Source organism: Equus quagga, chromosome 3, assembly GCF_021613505.1.
Source record: "Equus quagga isolate Etosha38 chromosome 3, UCLA_HA_Equagga_1.0, whole genome shotgun sequence".
NCBI classification, from domain to species: Eukaryota; Metazoa; Chordata; class Mammalia; order Perissodactyla; family Equidae; genus Equus; species Equus quagga.
This window is the reverse complement of record NC_060269.1, coordinates 74,082,461-74,102,217: the sequence shown is the minus strand read 5'-3', so window position 1 is coordinate 74,102,217 and position 19,757 is coordinate 74,082,461. Positions and strand designations below refer to the sequence as shown.

The following is a 19,757-nucleotide window of genomic DNA, read 5'->3' as shown; positions in this document are numbered from 1 at the left end:
GTAAGAAGATTGAAACAGTAATCAAACACCTTCCAAAAAAATAAAAGTCCAGGACCAGATGGCTTCCCTGGTGAATTCCACCAAACATTCAAAGAAGACTTCATACTTATCCTTCTCAAACTCTTCTGAAAAATTGAAGATGTGGGGAAGGTTACCCTATGAATCCAACATTACCCTGATACCAAAAACAGACAAGGACAACACAAAAAAGGAAAATTATAGACCAATAACACTGATGAACGTCAATGCAAAAATCCTCAACAAAATACTAGCAAATCGAATACAACAATACATTAAAAAGATCATACACCATAATCAAGTGGGATTTATTCCAGGGATGAGGGGATGCTTCAACATCCACAAATCAATCAGTGTGATACACCACATTAACAAAATGAAGAACAAAAATCATATGATCATCTCAGTAGATGCAGAGAAAGCATTTGACAAGATACAGCATCCATTTATGATAAAAACTCTGAATAAAATGCATAAAGAAGGAAAGTACCTCAACATAATAAAGGCTATATATGACAAACCCACAGCAAATATCATTCTCACTGGAGAAAAACTGAAAGCTATCCCTCTAAGAACAAGAACCAGAGAGGATGCCCACCTTCACCACTGTTATTTAACATAGTATTGGAAGTTCTAGCCAGAGCAATCAGGCAAGAAAATGAAATTAAAGGGACCCAAATTGGAAAGGAAGAAGCGAAACTGTCACTATTTGCAGATGACATGATTTTATATATAGGAAACTCTAAAGAAGCCACTAAAAAACTTCTAGAAATAATAAATGAATACAGTCAAATTGCAGGATACAAAATCAACATAGAAAAATCAATTGCATTTCTATACACTAACAACAAAGTAGTAGCAGAAAGAGAAATTAAGAATACAATCCCATTTATAATTGCAACAAAAAGAATAAAATACCTAGGAGTAAACTTAACCGAAGAAGTGACAGATCTATACACCGAAAACTATAAAACATTGTTGAAAGAAGTTGAAGAAGACACAAAGAAATGGAAAGATATTCCATGCTCTTGGATTGGAAGAATTAACGTTGTTAAAATGTCCACACTCCCTAAAGCAATCTACAGATTCAATTCAGTCCCTATCCAAGTTCCAACAACATTTTTCACAGAAATAGAACAAAGAATCCTAAAATTTATATGGAACAGCAAAAGACTGTGAATATCCAAAGGAATCCTGAGAAAAAAGAATGAAGCTAGAGGTATCACACTCCCTGATTTCAAAATATACTGCAAACCCATAGTAACCAAAACAGCATGGTACTGGCACAGAAACAGACACACAGATCAATGGAAGAGAATCAAGAGCCCAGAAATAAACCCACACATCTATGGACAGCTAATTTTCGACAAGGGAGCCAAGAAGATACAAAGGAGAAAGGAATATCTCTTCAATACATGGTGTTGGGAAAACGGGACAGCCACATGCAAAAGAATGAAAAGAGACCATTATCTTACACCATATACAAAATTTAACTCAAAACGGATTAAAGACTTGAATGTAAGGCCTGAAACTATGAAGTTTCTTGAAGAAAACCTAGGCAGTACACTCTTTGACACGGGTCTTAGCAGCATATTTTCAAATACCATGTCTGACTGGGCAAGGCAAACAATAGAAAAAGTAAACAACTGGGACTACATCAAACTAAAAAGCTTCTGCACAGCAAAGGAAACCATCAACAAAACGAAAAGACAACCTAACAATTTGGAGAAGATATTTGCAAACCATATATCTGATAAAGGGTTACTATCCAAAATATATAAAGAATTCAAACTTCTCAACAACAAAAAAGCTAACAACCCGATTAAAAATGGGCAAGAGATCTAAACAGACATTTCTGCAAAGAAGATTTACAGATGGCCAACAGGCACATGAAAAGATGTTCGACATCACTAACTATCGGGGAAACGCAAATCAAAACTACAATGAGAGATCACCTCACTCCTGTCAGAATGGCTATAGTTAACATGACAGTAAATAACAAGTGTTGGAGAGGATGTAGAGAAAAGGGAGCTCTCATACACCGGTGGTGGGAGTGCAAACTGGTGCAGCCACTATGGAAAACAATATGGAGACTGCTCAAAAAATTAAGAATAGAATCACCATAGGATCCAGCGATTCCACTGCTGGGTATTTATCCAAAGAACATGAATACACAAATGGGTGAACATATATGCACTCCTGTGTTCATTGCAGCATTATCCACAATAGCCAAGAATTGGAAGCAACCTAGGTGCCCATCAAAGGACGAATGGATAAAGAAGATGTGGTATATATGCACAACAGAATACTACTCAGCCATAAGAAATGATGAAATCTGACCATTTGTGACAACATGGATGGACCTTGAGAGTATTATGCTAAGCAAAATAAGTCAGAGGGTGAAAGTCAAATACCATATGATCTCACTCATAAGTAGAAGATAAAAACAACAGCAGACAAACACATAGAGACAGAGATTGGATTGGTGGTTACCAGAGGGGAAAGGGGGAGGGAAGAAGGTGAGAGGCGTGATTAGGCAGATGTGTGTGGTGGTGGATGGTAATTAGTCTTTGGGTGGTGAACATGATGTAATCTACACAGAAATCAAAATATAATGATGTGCACCTGAAATTTATATAATGTTATAAACCAATGTTACCACAATAAAAATGTATGATTTTATTAAAAATATGATTCTTAAAAACCTAAACTAATTCTTATCATAATCATCTTTTATTGACATGAATACCTTTCTTCATATATAAATATCCTACAGATATGTTAATATAATATTATATGCACATAGTATATTTAATTTGATATCCTGAAAAAATAATACCAGAGATCATGATTTACGTAACATTAAAATAACTAATATAGTTCCAGTGAATCATTTCAAATTCTTTGAAAGGTTAACTCTGTCATATGTTAATTAAAAAAAACTTAAATTAGAAATTTTCTGGTTATTGACCATGTACGTTAGCAGGCTGAGCATTTCCAACTTAATTAAAATAAGCAGGCAAAGTAATCCCATTGAAGACAGTGAAAGGGATTGCTGTAATGATCATCTGGGCAGGTTTGAAACTGAGTCATCGTTTTATAAAGGACCAAATATTCTGGGTCAAGCTCTCAGGATGGTAAGTACATTGGAACAATGAAAAGAATTAGGGATCCTAAGGTTGGGGCAAAGATGAATTAGGACAAGGATGCTTTGAACTGTTTGATGCAAAAGAGAGAAAGGGAAACCAACTAATATTTACTGAATGCCTGTTCTGTGTCAGACACCTTGCTGAGCACTTTTTATAAGTTAAGTCATTTAATGATCTCGATAGCCCTACAAATTTGTATGAGGAACCTGGGCTCAGATAGTAGCTTGCTGAGGTTCACATAGTCAACGTATGGCAGAGCCAACTGACTCTGAGCCCCTGCTTTCGTAACTATCATATTCTGTATTGCCCAAAGGATATGAAGATGTGGGAATTTAGAGGAAATGCATTTCAGCTCAACAGAAGTAATAATTGTGTAATAATCAGTGTTGTCTAACCAAGAAACAGGCTGCCTTAGGAAGTGAAGAACACTGTCGTTAACGGTGTGCAAGCAGTGTGTAGGTCATCTCTCATGACTCGAGGAATGCAATTCTGTTACTGTATAGGAAACTGGAACGATGTCCTCCAAAGTTCTTTCATGTCTATAACTTCTCAAAGCATTCTAGTAGACTAAAGGATTTTAAGCTACCGTTACAAATGACGTAAAGAAATGGAAAATAAGGAAGCTAACCTTCAAACCTGTGGTCCACCTTAGTATCAGCAGGGTAATCTTATATCAGCCAAGCTTCTTCCTTTTGTGTGTCAGAAAACATGGTTCAGAGTAGGAAGACTGTTAAGAAATGTACCCTGAAAAACCATGACCACTTGCTACGCTTTCTGGTGTACAAAAATAGAGAGATTCTTAATGAAGTTTGTGGTCATTGTTTCTAATATTATATTACCTTAAACTTGAGGAATTTACTGACTGAGGAGGTCATTGAGGTTAAAATATGACTGTATTCCTATAAGATTAAACACTTACTTAATGATAATAACATTTTAAGCTGCATTGACAGCTTTAAAAGTTCACCAGAATAGCAACGAGCAGGAACAGCGCATAAAGCATTGACTGGCAGGTGATGATGTTTTTTGTATATTGCATGGTGTGACAAAGAGAGAGATGATGTAGGGCATGTAAAAATCTGGCGTTATCTTGTGAATATTTTTCTTTGTTAACTCAGGCCTGGTTTAATTACAACAGAAAATTACATTTTATAATACATTTTAATGTAAATAAATAGAAAATTATATCTTAATACCTTTTTTTAAAAGATTTTATTTTTTTCCTTTTTCTCCCCAAAACCCCCCAGTACATAGTTGTATATTCTTAGTTGTGGGTCCTTCTAGTTGTGGCATGTGGGACACCGCCTCAGCGTGGTCTGATGAGCAGTGCCATGTCCGCGCCCGGGATTCGAACCAAGGAAACACTGGGCCGCCTGCAGCAGAGTGCGCAGACTTAACCACTCGGCCACGGGGCCAGCCCCATATCTTAATACCTTTTTAAGGAAATACATTATTTTTATTTTGAAAATTGGTACCTACCTTAAACCGTTTCAGCTTTCATAAACTCATCTTCATCGATCTTCATCAAATATTTGATGATTTTTGGCTTACTGCACACCGTATAAGGGACCCGTGCATTCGTCATTGAACTGTGACTGTAGGGTTACCTAACAACCATTTAGTGCTAACACATTTGAAGGGTAAAATATTTCCTTACAGTGAGTTTTTAACATGTCCTGAAGGTTTTTGTTTGTTTTCTGTTAGAACATATAAACCAACAAAATAATTTATTCGGCCCTGAACCACACAAGTGAATTGAAAACTTAAGGTTTAATTCCCCTCTCTTTTCCTTTTTCTTTTCTTTTTTTGGTCTACAAAAATAGCAAAGAGATAAATCAGGCCAGATTCAAAGTTTTCCAAAACATTTTGTTGAGGCTGTGTTCACTGCTTTAAGCTTCGCCGGGAGGGAACTGAGTCTTGCTTTGACACCTCGGTTTCTCTCGCTCCAAGTCTTCACGTAGCTTCCTCTGATAATACCACAGCTTAGTAAGCTGATGTGTAATTTCTCTCACACATTTTTTCCAGCGAGGTGTCAAAGTGTAGAATTATAGCAAACCATCACTCATCGGGGCAGGGTGGGGGGTGCTTTGTCATTGGCATAGCAGTTTTACATTCAGCATTTTATAGGTATGCATAATTAATATATGCGTTCTAATTGATAGGTAACAAGCAATTGTGAAAATCACTTTCCAAAGCATTGATTTGAAAGCTGTAAAATCCTGATGGAAATTTCCATACTGAAGATGTTTATGAAAGTGTTCACCTGTACTTTCTCTTGTGGTTACTTTTTCAAAGAAAGATTTCACAGAGAAATCTAATATAACCCCTCCACAACTTTCATGTTCATTTTAACTTCAGAAAGAAGCAAGCTAGGCGTGGCAGTAGAAAACATGAAGAGGTTTTATAGACAAACTGACTTGATTTTGTTATGTAGTGTTTGCTAATGTAGGAGTACATTTTAAAGGAGTTATTACAATATAATGTTTTTGTTCTGTTGTGTTTGCCTTTAAGAAGCTGATGTGCCTTTCTAAATTAAACTTACCCCACAAGTAAGAGTAAGACATTAATGCTAATGACACTATTAGTTTACATTTATGTTAAGATGAGAAATAGGAAGGGGAGATTCCACATTGCTAAAACCGCCGATGGTTTCTTCTATGCAAAATCTCACTAAGTTTGCTCTGCTTTGTGGGAATTACTTTTAGGAGGAGATTGTGTTAGACTCTTTCTTATGAAATTATAGATAGGATAAAAACATGCTAAATTCTATTATTTATTATGCTTACAGATACTCATTTCAAAGAACTTCCAACTCTTCTCCACTGTGCAGCAAAATTTGGCTTAAAGAACTTGGCTGTTCATTTGCTTCAATGTTCAGGAGCAACCTGGGCGTCTAAGATGAAAAATTTGGAGGGTTCAGATCCAGCACATATCGCTGAAAGGCATGGTCACAAAGAACTCAAGAAAATCTTTGAAGATTTCTCAGTAAGTTTTTTTTTCCCCGTTTTATCTCTAAATCTCTTTTTATAAAATAAATGTGTGTTCACGCCCACATTACTCTTTTGAAAATGATGCTACTGCACAGCTAGTTGGTAGTGTCTCTTTGTCATGAGTCGTTCATTGTCTTAAAAAGCATTTGGCAAGATTAGTCAACTTGTTTTCTCTGTATTGCTGTGAACCAGCTCTGACTCCACCCTCCCACCCTACACAGCCCTTTGAAAGCGTACCTGGTCCTCCTGGCTTCTGTACAGCCTGTCCGATATTGGGGAGGGGACGGCAAGAAAGAAATGAAAACCTGTTACCTTTCCTCTCTTGTTCAAGAGTCTAAATAAGACAATATTAGGCAGATGAAATGAGATGCATAATTACTAGGTTAAAGGGACACATTTTGACAATCATTCAAAAAGTCTACTCAGTAAAAACTTAATTCTTGTTGCTTACATTTACTTCCCGTATGTGATTCACTGTCTGTCTCTTAAGTCCCGGTTCCATATTTTGTACGCTGAAGCCCCAAATTTTGGAACACTCTTTGAAGGATATTCATTCTGTAAGAATGCAACCAAGGGGAGACGTTGAAGGAAGGGTGCTACCTTAGTACATGAAACACACTTTGTGTTTCCATAATCAACTTTGGGAAAGCCATTATTTTCCATTTGTAGCAAAGGTATGCACATTTTGCTCAAGAAAGTGAATTATACTTCTGATGGCTCTTAGAAAAATATAATAAGACAATGATTGTCTTGGTGAATATGTCAAAATTTGTCTTTGGGTTCTCATAAGGTAAATAATTTTATTGCCGATGAATAGTTAATATAGAACATTGAAATATTATAAATAGCTTCTGGTCATTTTAGCATTTATCTGATTACTAGATTAAGTCAATGTGATAATGGATGTCTAAAATTCATCGGTATTTGTGGGATTTCCAGAAAGGAAAATGACAACCAATGTAACTTTTCCCCCACTTTTATGAAATAGCACAATGGTTATTAGAAGAGCATGGATATCACCCACTATCTGGAATTGCAATAGGATATCTTTGGCCTGTATTTAAAAATAATTACAGAGCATGAAGTTTGTAATAAAATTAATAAACTATTAGTTTTTATTCTTTGTCCTGCCAGAATGAGCATTCTTTTTATTCCTGGAAAGATTTTTAGATAATGATTTTCACATATCAGGCAAGTACCTTCATTTTAGTAATTATCCACTGTATGTAGTTTGGACCAGGGCACCCTGGCATCTGTCTCAGGTAAGCCAGTGACTCAGTTCACCCTTGCATACTTGCCCGTAATGCTATCATTCAGTACCTCCTGGTGCCTGCCTCAATTTGCTACAAACCTGTTCTCGAGTTTTAACTACTGGTGGACTTAAGTGAAAATTTCCCCTAGAAGTCTTCAGCAGACAGGGTTACTTTCTAAGATAAACCCTGATTTTCAAAGAGTGATGCTTCCACTTCTGGTTCTCCAGTGAGGACTCAGCTTTTGACAGAGGTAGCCCCATGCAAACTGTACGTGCTCCATAAAAACACAGTGCTGCATACTGCGGACAGTGGATATGAAAGTTAAGTACGAGGGTAGGATTTGATGGATGTGAAAAATACCTTTCTTTCTTTCTCTCACATCCTCTGGAAACTTATACCTTTGCTCCTGCAATAATAGCACTGATACAAGTTGATTGCTGTCACTGTCTTTAGGTGACTATTCACTCTTTTATACTGGCTGCATGCTAATTTTGCAGAGTTATACTTAATTATTCTAAGAAATTTGTTAGATTATTTTGTATATTTCTTCTCTTTGCGAGCTGTTACTTTTTGTCAGAATGTCTGTAGTACTACAGTAGGTAGCCACTGCCATTATAGACAGGATAGACGAATGATTTTGTGAATGTTCTACTGTCAGTAAGGAAGCGACTATAGCTGTCGCAAGGGACAACAGCTCTCTGAGATCATTCCATGGCTGCTGATAATTTTACATACAATAATTCTGCCGGCTACCGAAGGTCTTTTTGCAAATATGTAGTTGAGGAAATAGGAACATATGTATTAGGTTGTGAAACCATGGGAAAGTGTGTTCCCTGTTGATTTATTCTCCTAGTTATTCTTTTAATTATCAATTTATTTAAAGTAAATCCATACTTCCTTAGAGAAAGTATGCCAGATAGTCACAGGCTGACATGATGCCTTCTACATTAGGGTAGCTATGTCTTTACGAGTCTGTCTAACCTGAGAGAGAAAACGTGCCGTCTCCTCGTTCCACTTCAATACTTTCTCTTTAACAAGATATACATAGTTTTAGCATTATAATCATGTGCTGGTGAATCTAAGATTGTCACGTGTGTGTTCGACTTTTCCATGAACTATGGTTTTAGAATTGTTGAAAGGAGCAGACATTCTTTTTAAGTTTAAGGCTTACAAGCCATCAATGGACCACATTCTGTACTGAAGAAACATATATTTTTAAATTCAAATAATATTTTGCCCCCAACTGATTTACTGATTTGTTCAATTCTTGCTAATCCCCCATCAGTGAAATATCATTCATTTTAGGATCTCACAGGGTGTCACAACACAGTGAATTCGATCATCACTGAATAAAGTGGGTAAAAGGAAAAAGCCAATAATGATTTTTTAAAACACAGAAAAAAAGAAAATCTTGAGCAGGCATTCATAAGCAACAAGTGGCACCCATATCTCAGTGTAATTTATGTGAGAAGGAGGAGGAAGGAATGTCAAATCACAATCCTTATGTTTCTTCATGATGTTTTTTCTTTGAGAGGTTAATAATCTATGTGAGTAGAGCCTCTTCATTATCAATGAGTGGCTTTCCTGTTTTGATAAAGCTATCCAATTAACACCTACACTTCTTTCATGATTTCAGTACCGCTATAGATAATAATACCATATATTTCCATAATCCATAAAGTCTTTCAAGTAAACTACTCAATTTTCAGTTTCTGACAATGTCTCCTGGGAGAATTAATATGAAAGGTGGCTGGACAAAGGGCAAAAAGGTTGGTTTTGAAATCCACAACTGAGTGTGAACCACAATTTGCTTAACTTAATTCTTGAGGAATTTCCAGACTATGTCAAACAATGAATAGCAATATTGTTGATTACTTCAGTTATCTGGAAACTTATGTTTTAAATCAGAAATACCTGAAAAATTGAAAACAAACTGGAACTTGGCCACAGATTGAGAGGCACTTTGTGATTTAAGATAAAGAGTACAGCAAAAATTAGAAAGTGTTTTAAGCAAAATAAGTGATATTTTCTTGAATTCTTTTGAGAATATTACTCCATCCATCCCCTTCAGTTATCATCAGTGTGAAAGTAAACAGGCAAAAATGTACTCCTCTATTGGCCAACTGCGGAATCAGGGCACCCGCAGGTATTTACCTGTCTTGGGAACAATATCCAGATAGGATCCTTTTTCTTCCACCACAGTGTCCATTTGTGTAGTTTGGTTTATAAGTTAATAAGATCTTAATCATAATAATCTTCTTAAATAATTAAATTTAAGCAGTAGAAAATCAGCCCTCCATGCATTTTATCTAGCTGGTTTTCGGAGGACTCCGCCTGGGAATCTTTCTATTGCTCACGTATGCGATGGGATTCCTGTGACATCTTGCTGTCACTCATTTACCCCGACACTGCTGTTTGCCCCTGTGGACAGTGGGCTCGTGTGTGTGTGTGTGTGTGTGTGTGTGTGTGTGTGAGAGAGAGAGAGAGAGAGAGACCAAGAGACAGAGAGACAGAGAGAAGTTGATTCTGTTGCCCTCTAGTGTCTGGCTGACAATGACCCTGATCTTTTTCAAATTGTCAAAGGTTTGGAATGAAGGTACAGAGGGTAGGTGGTGAAGCCCTGAGAGTACCCCCAATGATTGACTGACTAGTGTAGAGAACCAGTTATTCACAAGTCAGCTGTTGTGTTTAGGCCACTGAGCATTCACTCTTCTTGGCCTTTTATTTCTCTCATTCTTAGCATTGCTCTTAACATTGCTCATTTGGTACTTTATATACTTTTTCTTCTCTAGTAGATTGTTCCATTGAATTTAGTATATATTAGTGTGTGCTGACTGGGTCTAAATGACAGCATGGTCTGCTTTGCCAATGTAATTTTTCTTTCTAAGTCTAGAAGTTGACCCTGGGTCATGGCTTCCCCCCCGCCTCGTCAGGTGCACAGGATATACTCAGCAGGTATTTACTCATTGACGGGGCAGAAGGCAAATGTCAGATTTCATGACTTATTTGATCTCATTTAATAGCCTCAAATAGGTCCCATGTTTTAAATAAAATAATTAATCATATTCTCTCTTTATTCAGGATTTTTTCTAAAGTTTAGTGTTAGAGAATTCATAGACAAATAGTCTAACTGCTATCTTCAGCATATATTTTTAATAGGCCAGCTACAGTAAATTTTAGAATTACGGCCTTTGTTGATTATTGATGTTCTATTAGAACTGAAGGACTGGATCAAGTTCCACGACTGCACTTGATGACTGCGTTACACTCAGTGCCTGCCTTACACTCGATGCCTGCCTTACTCTCAGTGCCTGCCTTGTACTCCATGCCTGCCTTACTCTCAGTGCCTGCCTTATACTCGATGCCTGCCTTACACTCAGTGCCTGCCTTACACTCAGTGCCTGCCTTACACTCGATGCCTGCCTTACACTCAGTGCCTGCCTTACACTCAGTGCCTGCCTTACATTTGGTGCCTGCCTTACTCTCAATGCCTGCCTTACACTCAGTGCCTGCCTTACACTCACGGCTGGCTTACACTCAGTGCCTTCCTTACACTCAGTGCCTGCCTTACACTTGATGCCTGCGTTACAAAGTCTTGGCTCACTCATGCTTTTGGGCTGCTAAGCAATCTCTGTCTAAAGTCCTTTTGAATGTACCACAGTGGCAATTACAGAATTTATCCTTCTGCAAGTCCTCGAACCCAGCTTTGATGCCCTGATTCTGCAGCCCTAAACATCTTGTTAAACCCTTCAACTCCCCTCTCTTCTATGTCAAATTTTCCATTTTTGTCTACTCACAGTCCCTTGGGATTCAGCCAGGTCTAGATTTGAATCCTGACTTCATCAAATATCGTTTGCATCCTTGGTTAACCTGTTTGTTTTCTCTCAGCTTCAGTTTCTTTATCTGCAAATGGGGGAAATAACTCCTTTCAAGACTTTATGAAATGAACGTAGAAGCATGAACTATATAGTAGATCCACAATAAATGATATTGCGTTCACCCTAGTTTCTTTTGATTTATTGTTATTCATATCAACTTTAGACCCCACCATCAATCACACCCTCTCTTTTTCATCATTAATCTCTCCCATTATACTCTTTATACTCCCCTTAGTTTCTTCTCTGAACAAACATGTTCAAATGCACACACACACACACACGCTTCCAACAACCTTGCTTTCTCTTCGATCTCTTTTTCAATACCAGAATTGATTGAAAGAGTGGTCTACACCATCTGCCTCTTCATTTCACTCAATTCTTCCCTCCTAACAATCAAAGCTTTGCATTTAGCCTATTACTGAAGCTGCTTTGTCAAAGACCATGAGTCGTCTGCTCTTTATTAGCTCCTTTGGATTCCTCTCGGACATCCTTTGGCTCGGGCTTTGGCACTGGTTTCCCTGATCCAGCCCTCTTCCTGAATCTCTGCTGACCCCTTGTGACTTTCTTTTCTTACCCCATCAGCTAAAGTTCTTTCTACACAGTCTTCTCTTATGATCAATACTGAAATCATTGCCTTTAACCTAGACCTTTCTCCTAACTTAAGACTCCATTTTCAGTTTGCAAGCTGATTGTGTCAAGCATTTAGACATCAACATACCCAAATGATCCTTTTCCTTCATCCCAGTTAATGGCATAATTATCTGCTTATTGACTTGGCCTAAAACTTGAAGATCATTTTCAATTCTTTCAAGATAGTAACAAATGCCATTTATGGAGACTAACTATGCAGCAAACCCTGTGCAAAACACTCTAATTCCATTATCTCATTTAAGCTTCCCAACATGCATGTGAGTATACTATTTCCCATTTCTCGTTTTTCATATGAAGAAATAGACTTATAGAGATGAAGTAACTTGCCTGAAGTCACTCAGCTAAAAATATTTGTGACTAAACCTTGAACCCATTCTCATAGCTTCCGTCTCCCTGATACAACCCCATCCCGATCATCAATTCAGTCACTGTATCTTGAAGAGTTCTGCTCACACATCATCTATTGTAGCTGTTGCTTTGTTTCATTCTCTCTGTGGCTCCCTTGGTTTATACCTTCATTGTCCTTCTTTTGGCCTAGTGTCCTGAAAAGGCCTCCTAACAGATCTTCTTTCCCAGTCTTTGTGGCATCAAACCATCCCATATTAGGCTGCCTGCTGAGGATCTACCACAGAGCAGCACAGCCCACTATTTTAGCCTCATCTTTAATTACACACTCAGTCGCCAAAGTCCATTTGCCCTTCCTTCATTACATTATTTCAAGCTATTACCTCTACCTAGAATGCCCTTCCTCCTAGGTTAATATCCTGATCTCTTAACAATCCCCAAATCTCAGTTCAAACTCCATCTACTCCAGGAAACTTTCATCGAAAGATGCTATATGTGTGTACCTCCACTGTACGCCTTGAATCTCTATTGCAAATTTTAGCATAATCTAGGAAAATTATGTGATAGAGGCTGAGAGCATGTGCTCTGGAGCCACCTGAGTCTAAATATTGGCTCTGCTACTTTATTGCCATATACCCTTGAGTAAGTCACAATCTCTCTGTGCTTCAGTTTTCTTGACTAAAATGGAGATAAAGATAACACCTTTCTTTGTAGCATTGTTATGATAATTAAATGTAAGTACATGTAAAACAGGTACAGCAAAACCTGGAAACTAATGAGCACTCAATAAAAGTTAACTATTTTTATGTATTATTGTTCTTCTGTTCTCCAGACTTGGAGGGCCCTTGCTTTTGTGAAACTCCTTATAGAGCCATGTGTCACTTAACAGCAGGGATACGTTCTGAGAAATGCGTCATTAGGCAATGTCATCATTGTGTGAACATCATAGAGTGTACTTACTCTACACGACCTAGCTTATATGGTACTAATCTTATGGGACCACCGTTTTATATGTGGTCCTTTGTTGACTGAAAAATCCTTATGTGGCGCATGACTAGTTTAAAGTAAATACTACTGAAAGGATTTTACTTTTATTTTTTTGTGTGGTTTGTTTTCACATCTGTCTCTCCAATAGACTATGAACTGCATCATTTACCACCACATCCCTAGTACTTAACATGGCCTTTGGAAAATACTGTGTGGGTTCACTACACACATGAAATGTATCAACCAGTCAATCAGTGTTGCTTTGTCAACTTCTCAATCCCTAGAGAGAAATATTACGCTCTGTTTATTCCATCATCCCCATTGCACTTACCATAATGTCTTGGGGTTGTAGATAATAAGTGTTTATTGAATAATAACAATAGCAAAGAATCATTTCCTAAGGAAAAGTTTGTAAAAGCAATATTTGAATAAGTTCATCCAAGATCAGAAATAAATGTTATTTTCCTGTAGTTTTTTAAGAGAAGTGACTATGGGAAAGTAAAATTCAGATAGAAAAAACATTAAACCAAAAAAAAAAAAAAAAAATGCTAGCAGCTTCCAGGAACTTTCCATTAGTGAAAGAGACATTTAAAGCTGTTCATTCTCACGGTACAAGTGGTTTGGACCTTGGCAAATATTGCAGTGTTTTAGTGTCAGAACCCACACGTGATCTTCTTGAGACTCTCCAAATCCTCCACAACTTTGCTCTTTTATGAACTAGATTCAGGCCAATGCAATGTATTAAAAGGTTATCCAACGCGTTTTCCCATCATTTCTCTAGATATCTAGAGCTATTTTGTGATTTTATTTATTTATTCATTTTGTTACTAAAATGCATTTTCTTAGAGACAGACTATCTAGATTTGCCAGTTTTCTAGTTAGTAAAATACTGGTCCTGGCAACATTAGGTATTTGCATAGCAAGTACCGCTTGATAAAGTCTGTGTGTGTTACTTAATTGCAGATGGCAAGGGCGGGAAAGAGATCTTAGGCTTTTCTTGTGAATATCAGAGAAGTAAGCGGTTTTAGTTCGTATTTGTTATTGTCCATTTAATAAATTCTTCGGCCAGTGACCACTTACTGAGCATGAGGACACTATTTATTGCATTTGCTGACTATTAACATAATTACTGTGAATATTTTCAATGAATGATTTTGAGTAGTAGAATTGTAAATACCATAGGTTTTGAGCAAGTCTTAAAAAATATTCACATGGACATACACAGCTATGAATATATCCAGATCAGAATGGACATTGTTTTGACTTTTTCTGATTGCGCACATTTGCCGTGAAATTATGAATTGGCTGTTCAGATTAAGTCTACTGATTTAAGATTCTCGAGCTCAGAGGGCTTGTTCCTACAGCATTACCTCAAAGGCATCTTAGAGTTCATCCAGCTCAAGCTCTTTCTTTCTGTTGCATACAGATCTGAGTCAAGAAAGGGAGAAAAAGAAGAAAAAACAAACCAGGCTTTATTGAGTGCTTCTATGTAGAACATTATGCTTTGTACTTTCATTGTAGTTCCTCATGCTAATCTGTGTGAATTAGGTATTTTTACTCCCGTTTTACAGATCAGAACTTCAAAGACCGTCATTTGTTTGACGTTATGCACTAATCTGGCAGAACTGTATTTCTCACCAAAACCCAACTATTTTTCATTTAACGTGTTTTTAAAATTACTACATATCTCTGTCTTCCTTAAAATTAAATATCATTAACATGTTATCTTTCATTATTCATCTTCAGTATTTATATTCTGATAATACACAAATGTATCAATAACTGTATTGAATCTTATATGGAAAAAATGACGTAAGCATTGGAGCCCAGAAACCAAAGAGGAGAAAAATCTGTCCCTATGTGCACAGAAAGGCTTAAATTCATTTGGGAAATATATTTAAATTGAGATTTTAAATATTTTTGTTTCACTATTTTGGTTTTAAAAAGTGACTTATGGTAACCATATAGAAGACTTTTTTCCCTCAAAGCAATTATGAAAGAAGTAAATTGATATTTTATCCTGTATTATAGCATATTCTATTTAAATGAAATGATGTCTAATGGAGCAGCATGCGGTCATTTCTGTTTGGAATTAAAAGACTTGTCTGGAAAAAAAGCAGTTATGGGATTTGTAGGGAAGCACATGGATTCAACTCCTGATTGTAATTGCATTTGCATTTAATGGAAAAAGAGTATTTCAATGTAAAAGAAAAAAATGTACAATATCTCTCTCCCTGAATCATGAGTGCTTAAGGCTGAATCCCCTTGGCGGCAGTGTACTCAGGGAGCGAAGGACCTCAGACAAAAGACGTTCTCACTGCTGCTGAACTTGTTCACAATAAATAAAGTGATAGTGTCCAGCAGATGATAAAAAAGATGAACATAAAAATGTCCAAAACATCTTAATAAATATTAAAAGACCCCGAAATGGAAGGCAGTGTCATAATTGAAATCACATGGAATTTTTCCTAAGATAAAATGAGAACAGAATTTTAAATAAGAAGCATTTCATGGGAAAACATGAAGGATGCATCTAGGTGGAGGAACGGAATGTGCAGCTGTGGCGAGAGGACAGAGCACACGTAGGCTCTGACTTCTTGGACCAGAAAGCCTAGTCATGTCATATGATGTTTTTCATCGAATATATATCTTTTGATTTGTTTACAAAAATGATCTAGGAAGAACCATGTATCTATTTTTTTAAAAGCTTTAACGTTTAATCTTGGATTTTAATAAAATATATATCGAGAAATGTTTTTAGTGCTCAAAAGAGCTCATATACACATTCATGGTAGGTATTTAAAAACCCAAACAATAGGATTTGTTCTTTTACTAAAAATAAAAATGAGAAATACAATGAGATTAATCAAGATGCTTTTCATTCCTTTAGTCTGCTCTGTTTTTGGAAATATTCTCTTTTCTAAATGTTTGTCATTATTTATCAAGTCAGGGGAGAAAAAGAATTAAAAAAATAGCCAAAACCAGATTGCCATTTATTGGTGTCTTTGATTTCATGCAGAATACCATAAAGTAAAGACACAGATAGAGAGAATGGTTACCATTTAAAGGCATCATTATTATTATAGTCCAAATTATTATTGGTAAAAATAAAAGTAAAATTTTTGAAAACAGATTTGTTGGCTTTTAATAACTTATGTCTATTAATAATCAAGGCACTGAACATGTGCTAAAGGTCTATTTGGTCTTCCTACTATATTACTTATACAGCTACTTTTGCTAAGAATTTAATGTAGTTCTTATTCTTTATTCAGTTATTATTCTTTATTCTTTATATAGTCAACTTGAATATTTAAACAAGTTGATATTTTAAGAACAAAATATACAATCATACATCCATTTTAATTTCTGAGAAATGACACGTTTCATTTTCCTTTCTTAAAATGATTAGGATATGAATGCCACTTACAAATTAACATCTGCATTTTAAAGAGCTCACTAGATCAGACATTTCTTCTTAGTGGATCACTTATCTGTGCCAAGCTGAGGTTTTCTCTTTATAGACTTGGATCTGATTTTACAGAGAGCCTGTCCACCTTTTGACCGCTCTAAGTCCAGGCATGCAATCTGATTAAAGAATGCAGTAGGTAAACTTCCATTGGGAGTACATAGAACTAAATACATACCCACTATCTTTTGTGTAGTATTGATAATCTCAAACCAACAGTGGTACAGAAATAAATAAATTTCATATTTGGTACATTGCAATGAGACAATGCATTCATTTACATTTTTCTTTTAATTTAAAAGAACTATATGGTTATTTTAGAATATTTGGAAAATACAGAGAAACATAAAGGTTATTTATAATCGCTCCATCTAGAAATAACCACTTTAAACATTTTAATATGTTTCCTTACATTTATCTTTGGACAATTAAATGAGTTTAAGTGACTCAAAACCCATTATTTAGCTAGGAGTCTCTCATATTCTAATTATCCCTAGAAATTTTAGAATAAGAGATTTCTTTTCTTTGCTAACAGTGCATGGCTCCATGCTCTGGCTTCTTTTTCACACTTCCAGGTTCTGGATGGTAACATCCTCCTCCAGCTCTCCCTGTTCTGGACAGTGTTGACCTTTCCTCCAGATTCCCACACAAACCCCCTTCACAGGAGACCTCTGTGTGAAGAGTAAGTTTTACTGGAGGTGTCGGGCCGTGGAGGGAGTTTCACTGTAGCAATGACCCTTGGTACTAATCTTCACCAATAATGATCAGCCCTTTTGCCTTCAAACACTCCCCCAAAACAGGCCTTATTACTTCTTGGCTCTTGCAAACTCTCAAGAGTTTGGTCATCTTATTTCATTCTTGTCAATTGATGTCCTTAAAATACCATTTTCACTCTTCAGACAATTTATCACAGAATTCAAAGAAAGTCCTCTCTCTCCCTAAGAAGAACCCTGCTCGGCTGTTAAGGTACATACGTTTGCTGCACATTATTTTTACAAACTTGCTATATTGTAAAAACAATTTATATTCTGTTGTTTTAATTTAAAATTACATTCAACTCCCTTATTTATTATTACAGACTTCTTGCAAACGAAATAACCTAACTTTTAGTAGCAAAATAATCTGAGATGAATCCTTTTGGAGATGAACCCAAGAGGCTGCTATTTGGAATCCTTTGCTCGCACTTCCTCGAGATGATCATCAGAGAGGATCACCGAAAATTCCAGCAACTGCACCAAAAAGCAGGCATGGCCCTGCCTGAAAAGTGTAAGAGCATTTAAACAAGTTAGAAACCCAAATGGTGCTTATCAGGAGCAAGATATCAGGTGCTGTTGAGTCAGGGCCGCAGCACCGAGGACGGCCCCAAGGTTGATGTGTGTGCGGAGCCAACAGAAGCAGCAAGTGGCTGAGTTTCCCTAGTGAGGACAGGACAGTCCTTACATCCAGGTCCAGCAGCTCTGCTGTGGACCTCTTAAAGTTCTCTGACTTTAGACTAGAAGGGCTTTTCCTTGATAAAAATTTGCTTCTCTAGTTTGGATTTAATACCCTTCTTACAAACCAGTACTTACTTCTAGGGAGTCATCCATGACTGACTTGACAAAAGGAAAGAGAAATCGTAACATTTAAGAGCATTTAGCAATAATATTTATTTAATCACATAATGTCCTGCTTTGATAATGTTTGGGCCTGGACAAGCATTACCACAGACAAAGAGAAGAGACATTTAACCTAATACTTATTTGTTATTGTTTCAGTATGATAATTGATTAAAAAGTGAAAAATTCAGTCAACTGATGAGTTGCCTCATATACATGATACCAAAGTTTACTAATTATTCATTAAAATTTTGTATAAATGCCTTGTTTTAGAAATTGCAAATACACAAAACCAAAAATTCTCATTGTTTTGATTTTAGAACTTGCCTAAAATGTGCTCATAGAGCTCTAAAATCAGATAAAAGCATATAGGGGAAAAAAAGAAAGAGGAAGAGTGGAGAGGCAAGGTGAGAGAAAGGAAGAGACATTTGTATAACAGAAGAAATGGGTAAGGCAGGTGTCTGTGATATTTCTGCCTACTCTGTTATGCTGAGAACATACTGATTTTGAATTATTTCTTTGCACATTTTCTCGGAGGTTATATACTCAGTGCAACATATAAGAGACAGCTTAATTCAAACAGGAGAAAATGTGAAGGTGCTTTTCCAAATTTGTTTTAGGAACTATGAGCTATTAATTGAGAACATTGTCATTAGGCTGTACCTCAACAGAATGACCATTGGTCTTACCCATCTCACCTCACTCTGGTGGGGTTCCAGCCCATGAGCAGAGGAGCTCTGAGGAGGGTCCCACAAGTGGGCCTCGTACCCACAGTCCATCCCTTTCCTTGGAGGGCTCTTCTTTGTTTGGTGTCATGCATTTGAAATGAAACCAAAGTGAGTGTTTAGCAGCACAAGCCTTTATTCAATGGCCAAAGACAGGAGAAGTGGGAACAACGTTCATAAATCAACTTCTCAGCTCTTGGGATAAGCAGCTGTTATAAGGGGTCAAGGTAATGAAGGGGAGGATATTCACACTTATTCGGGGAACTGGACAGGCTTTGGGGGAAGCAAGAGTGCCTCCTCTTTTCTTTCCTTATTTACTTATATCCTGCCATTGCCTTGGCAATCGTAAACTGTCCTAGCGCCAGTGGGTGTGTTAGGCAGCATGGTAATGGATTACAGTGAGCATATAATGAGCTGTGGGGTCTATGTCAGGTCCAGTCAGACTGCCATGCTGCCTTCAACCAGTTTTAACTGGTTTTGACTATATGTCTCAGCCATCTCCTCCTTCCTCTGTTTGTGATTTCCCGTAAGCTAAAGAGAATGTGTTAGGCTTGTTCTGAGCAGGCCTGTGGTTAATGTCTTATGGGTTCATCTGGCCAGGTAACAAATCCCCCCTCCTATGAGCTGGTCCTCATTTTTGAAGGGGGTGGAGGGGCGGAGAGCAGACTGCTTTACGACAACACAATGACCATTACCAAAG

At 37.0% G+C, this 19,757-nt stretch overlaps 1 protein-coding gene across 3 annotated transcripts in view; it reads left to right on the top strand.

Annotated features, from left to right (window-relative positions):
* The window catches only part of BANK1 (B cell scaffold protein with ankyrin repeats 1), a 322,048-nt gene that overhangs the window by 137,322 nt on the left and 164,969 nt on the right, over positions 1-19,757 (top strand). For all 3 annotated transcript variants that reach the window (XM_046657599.1, XM_046657598.1, XM_046657600.1), the window contains one exon: positions 5,956-6,152. In XM_046657599.1, coding sequence (XP_046513555.1) covers positions 5,956-6,152 — 197 coding nt within the window. The remainder of the gene's footprint in view (positions 1-5,955; positions 6,153-19,757) is intronic.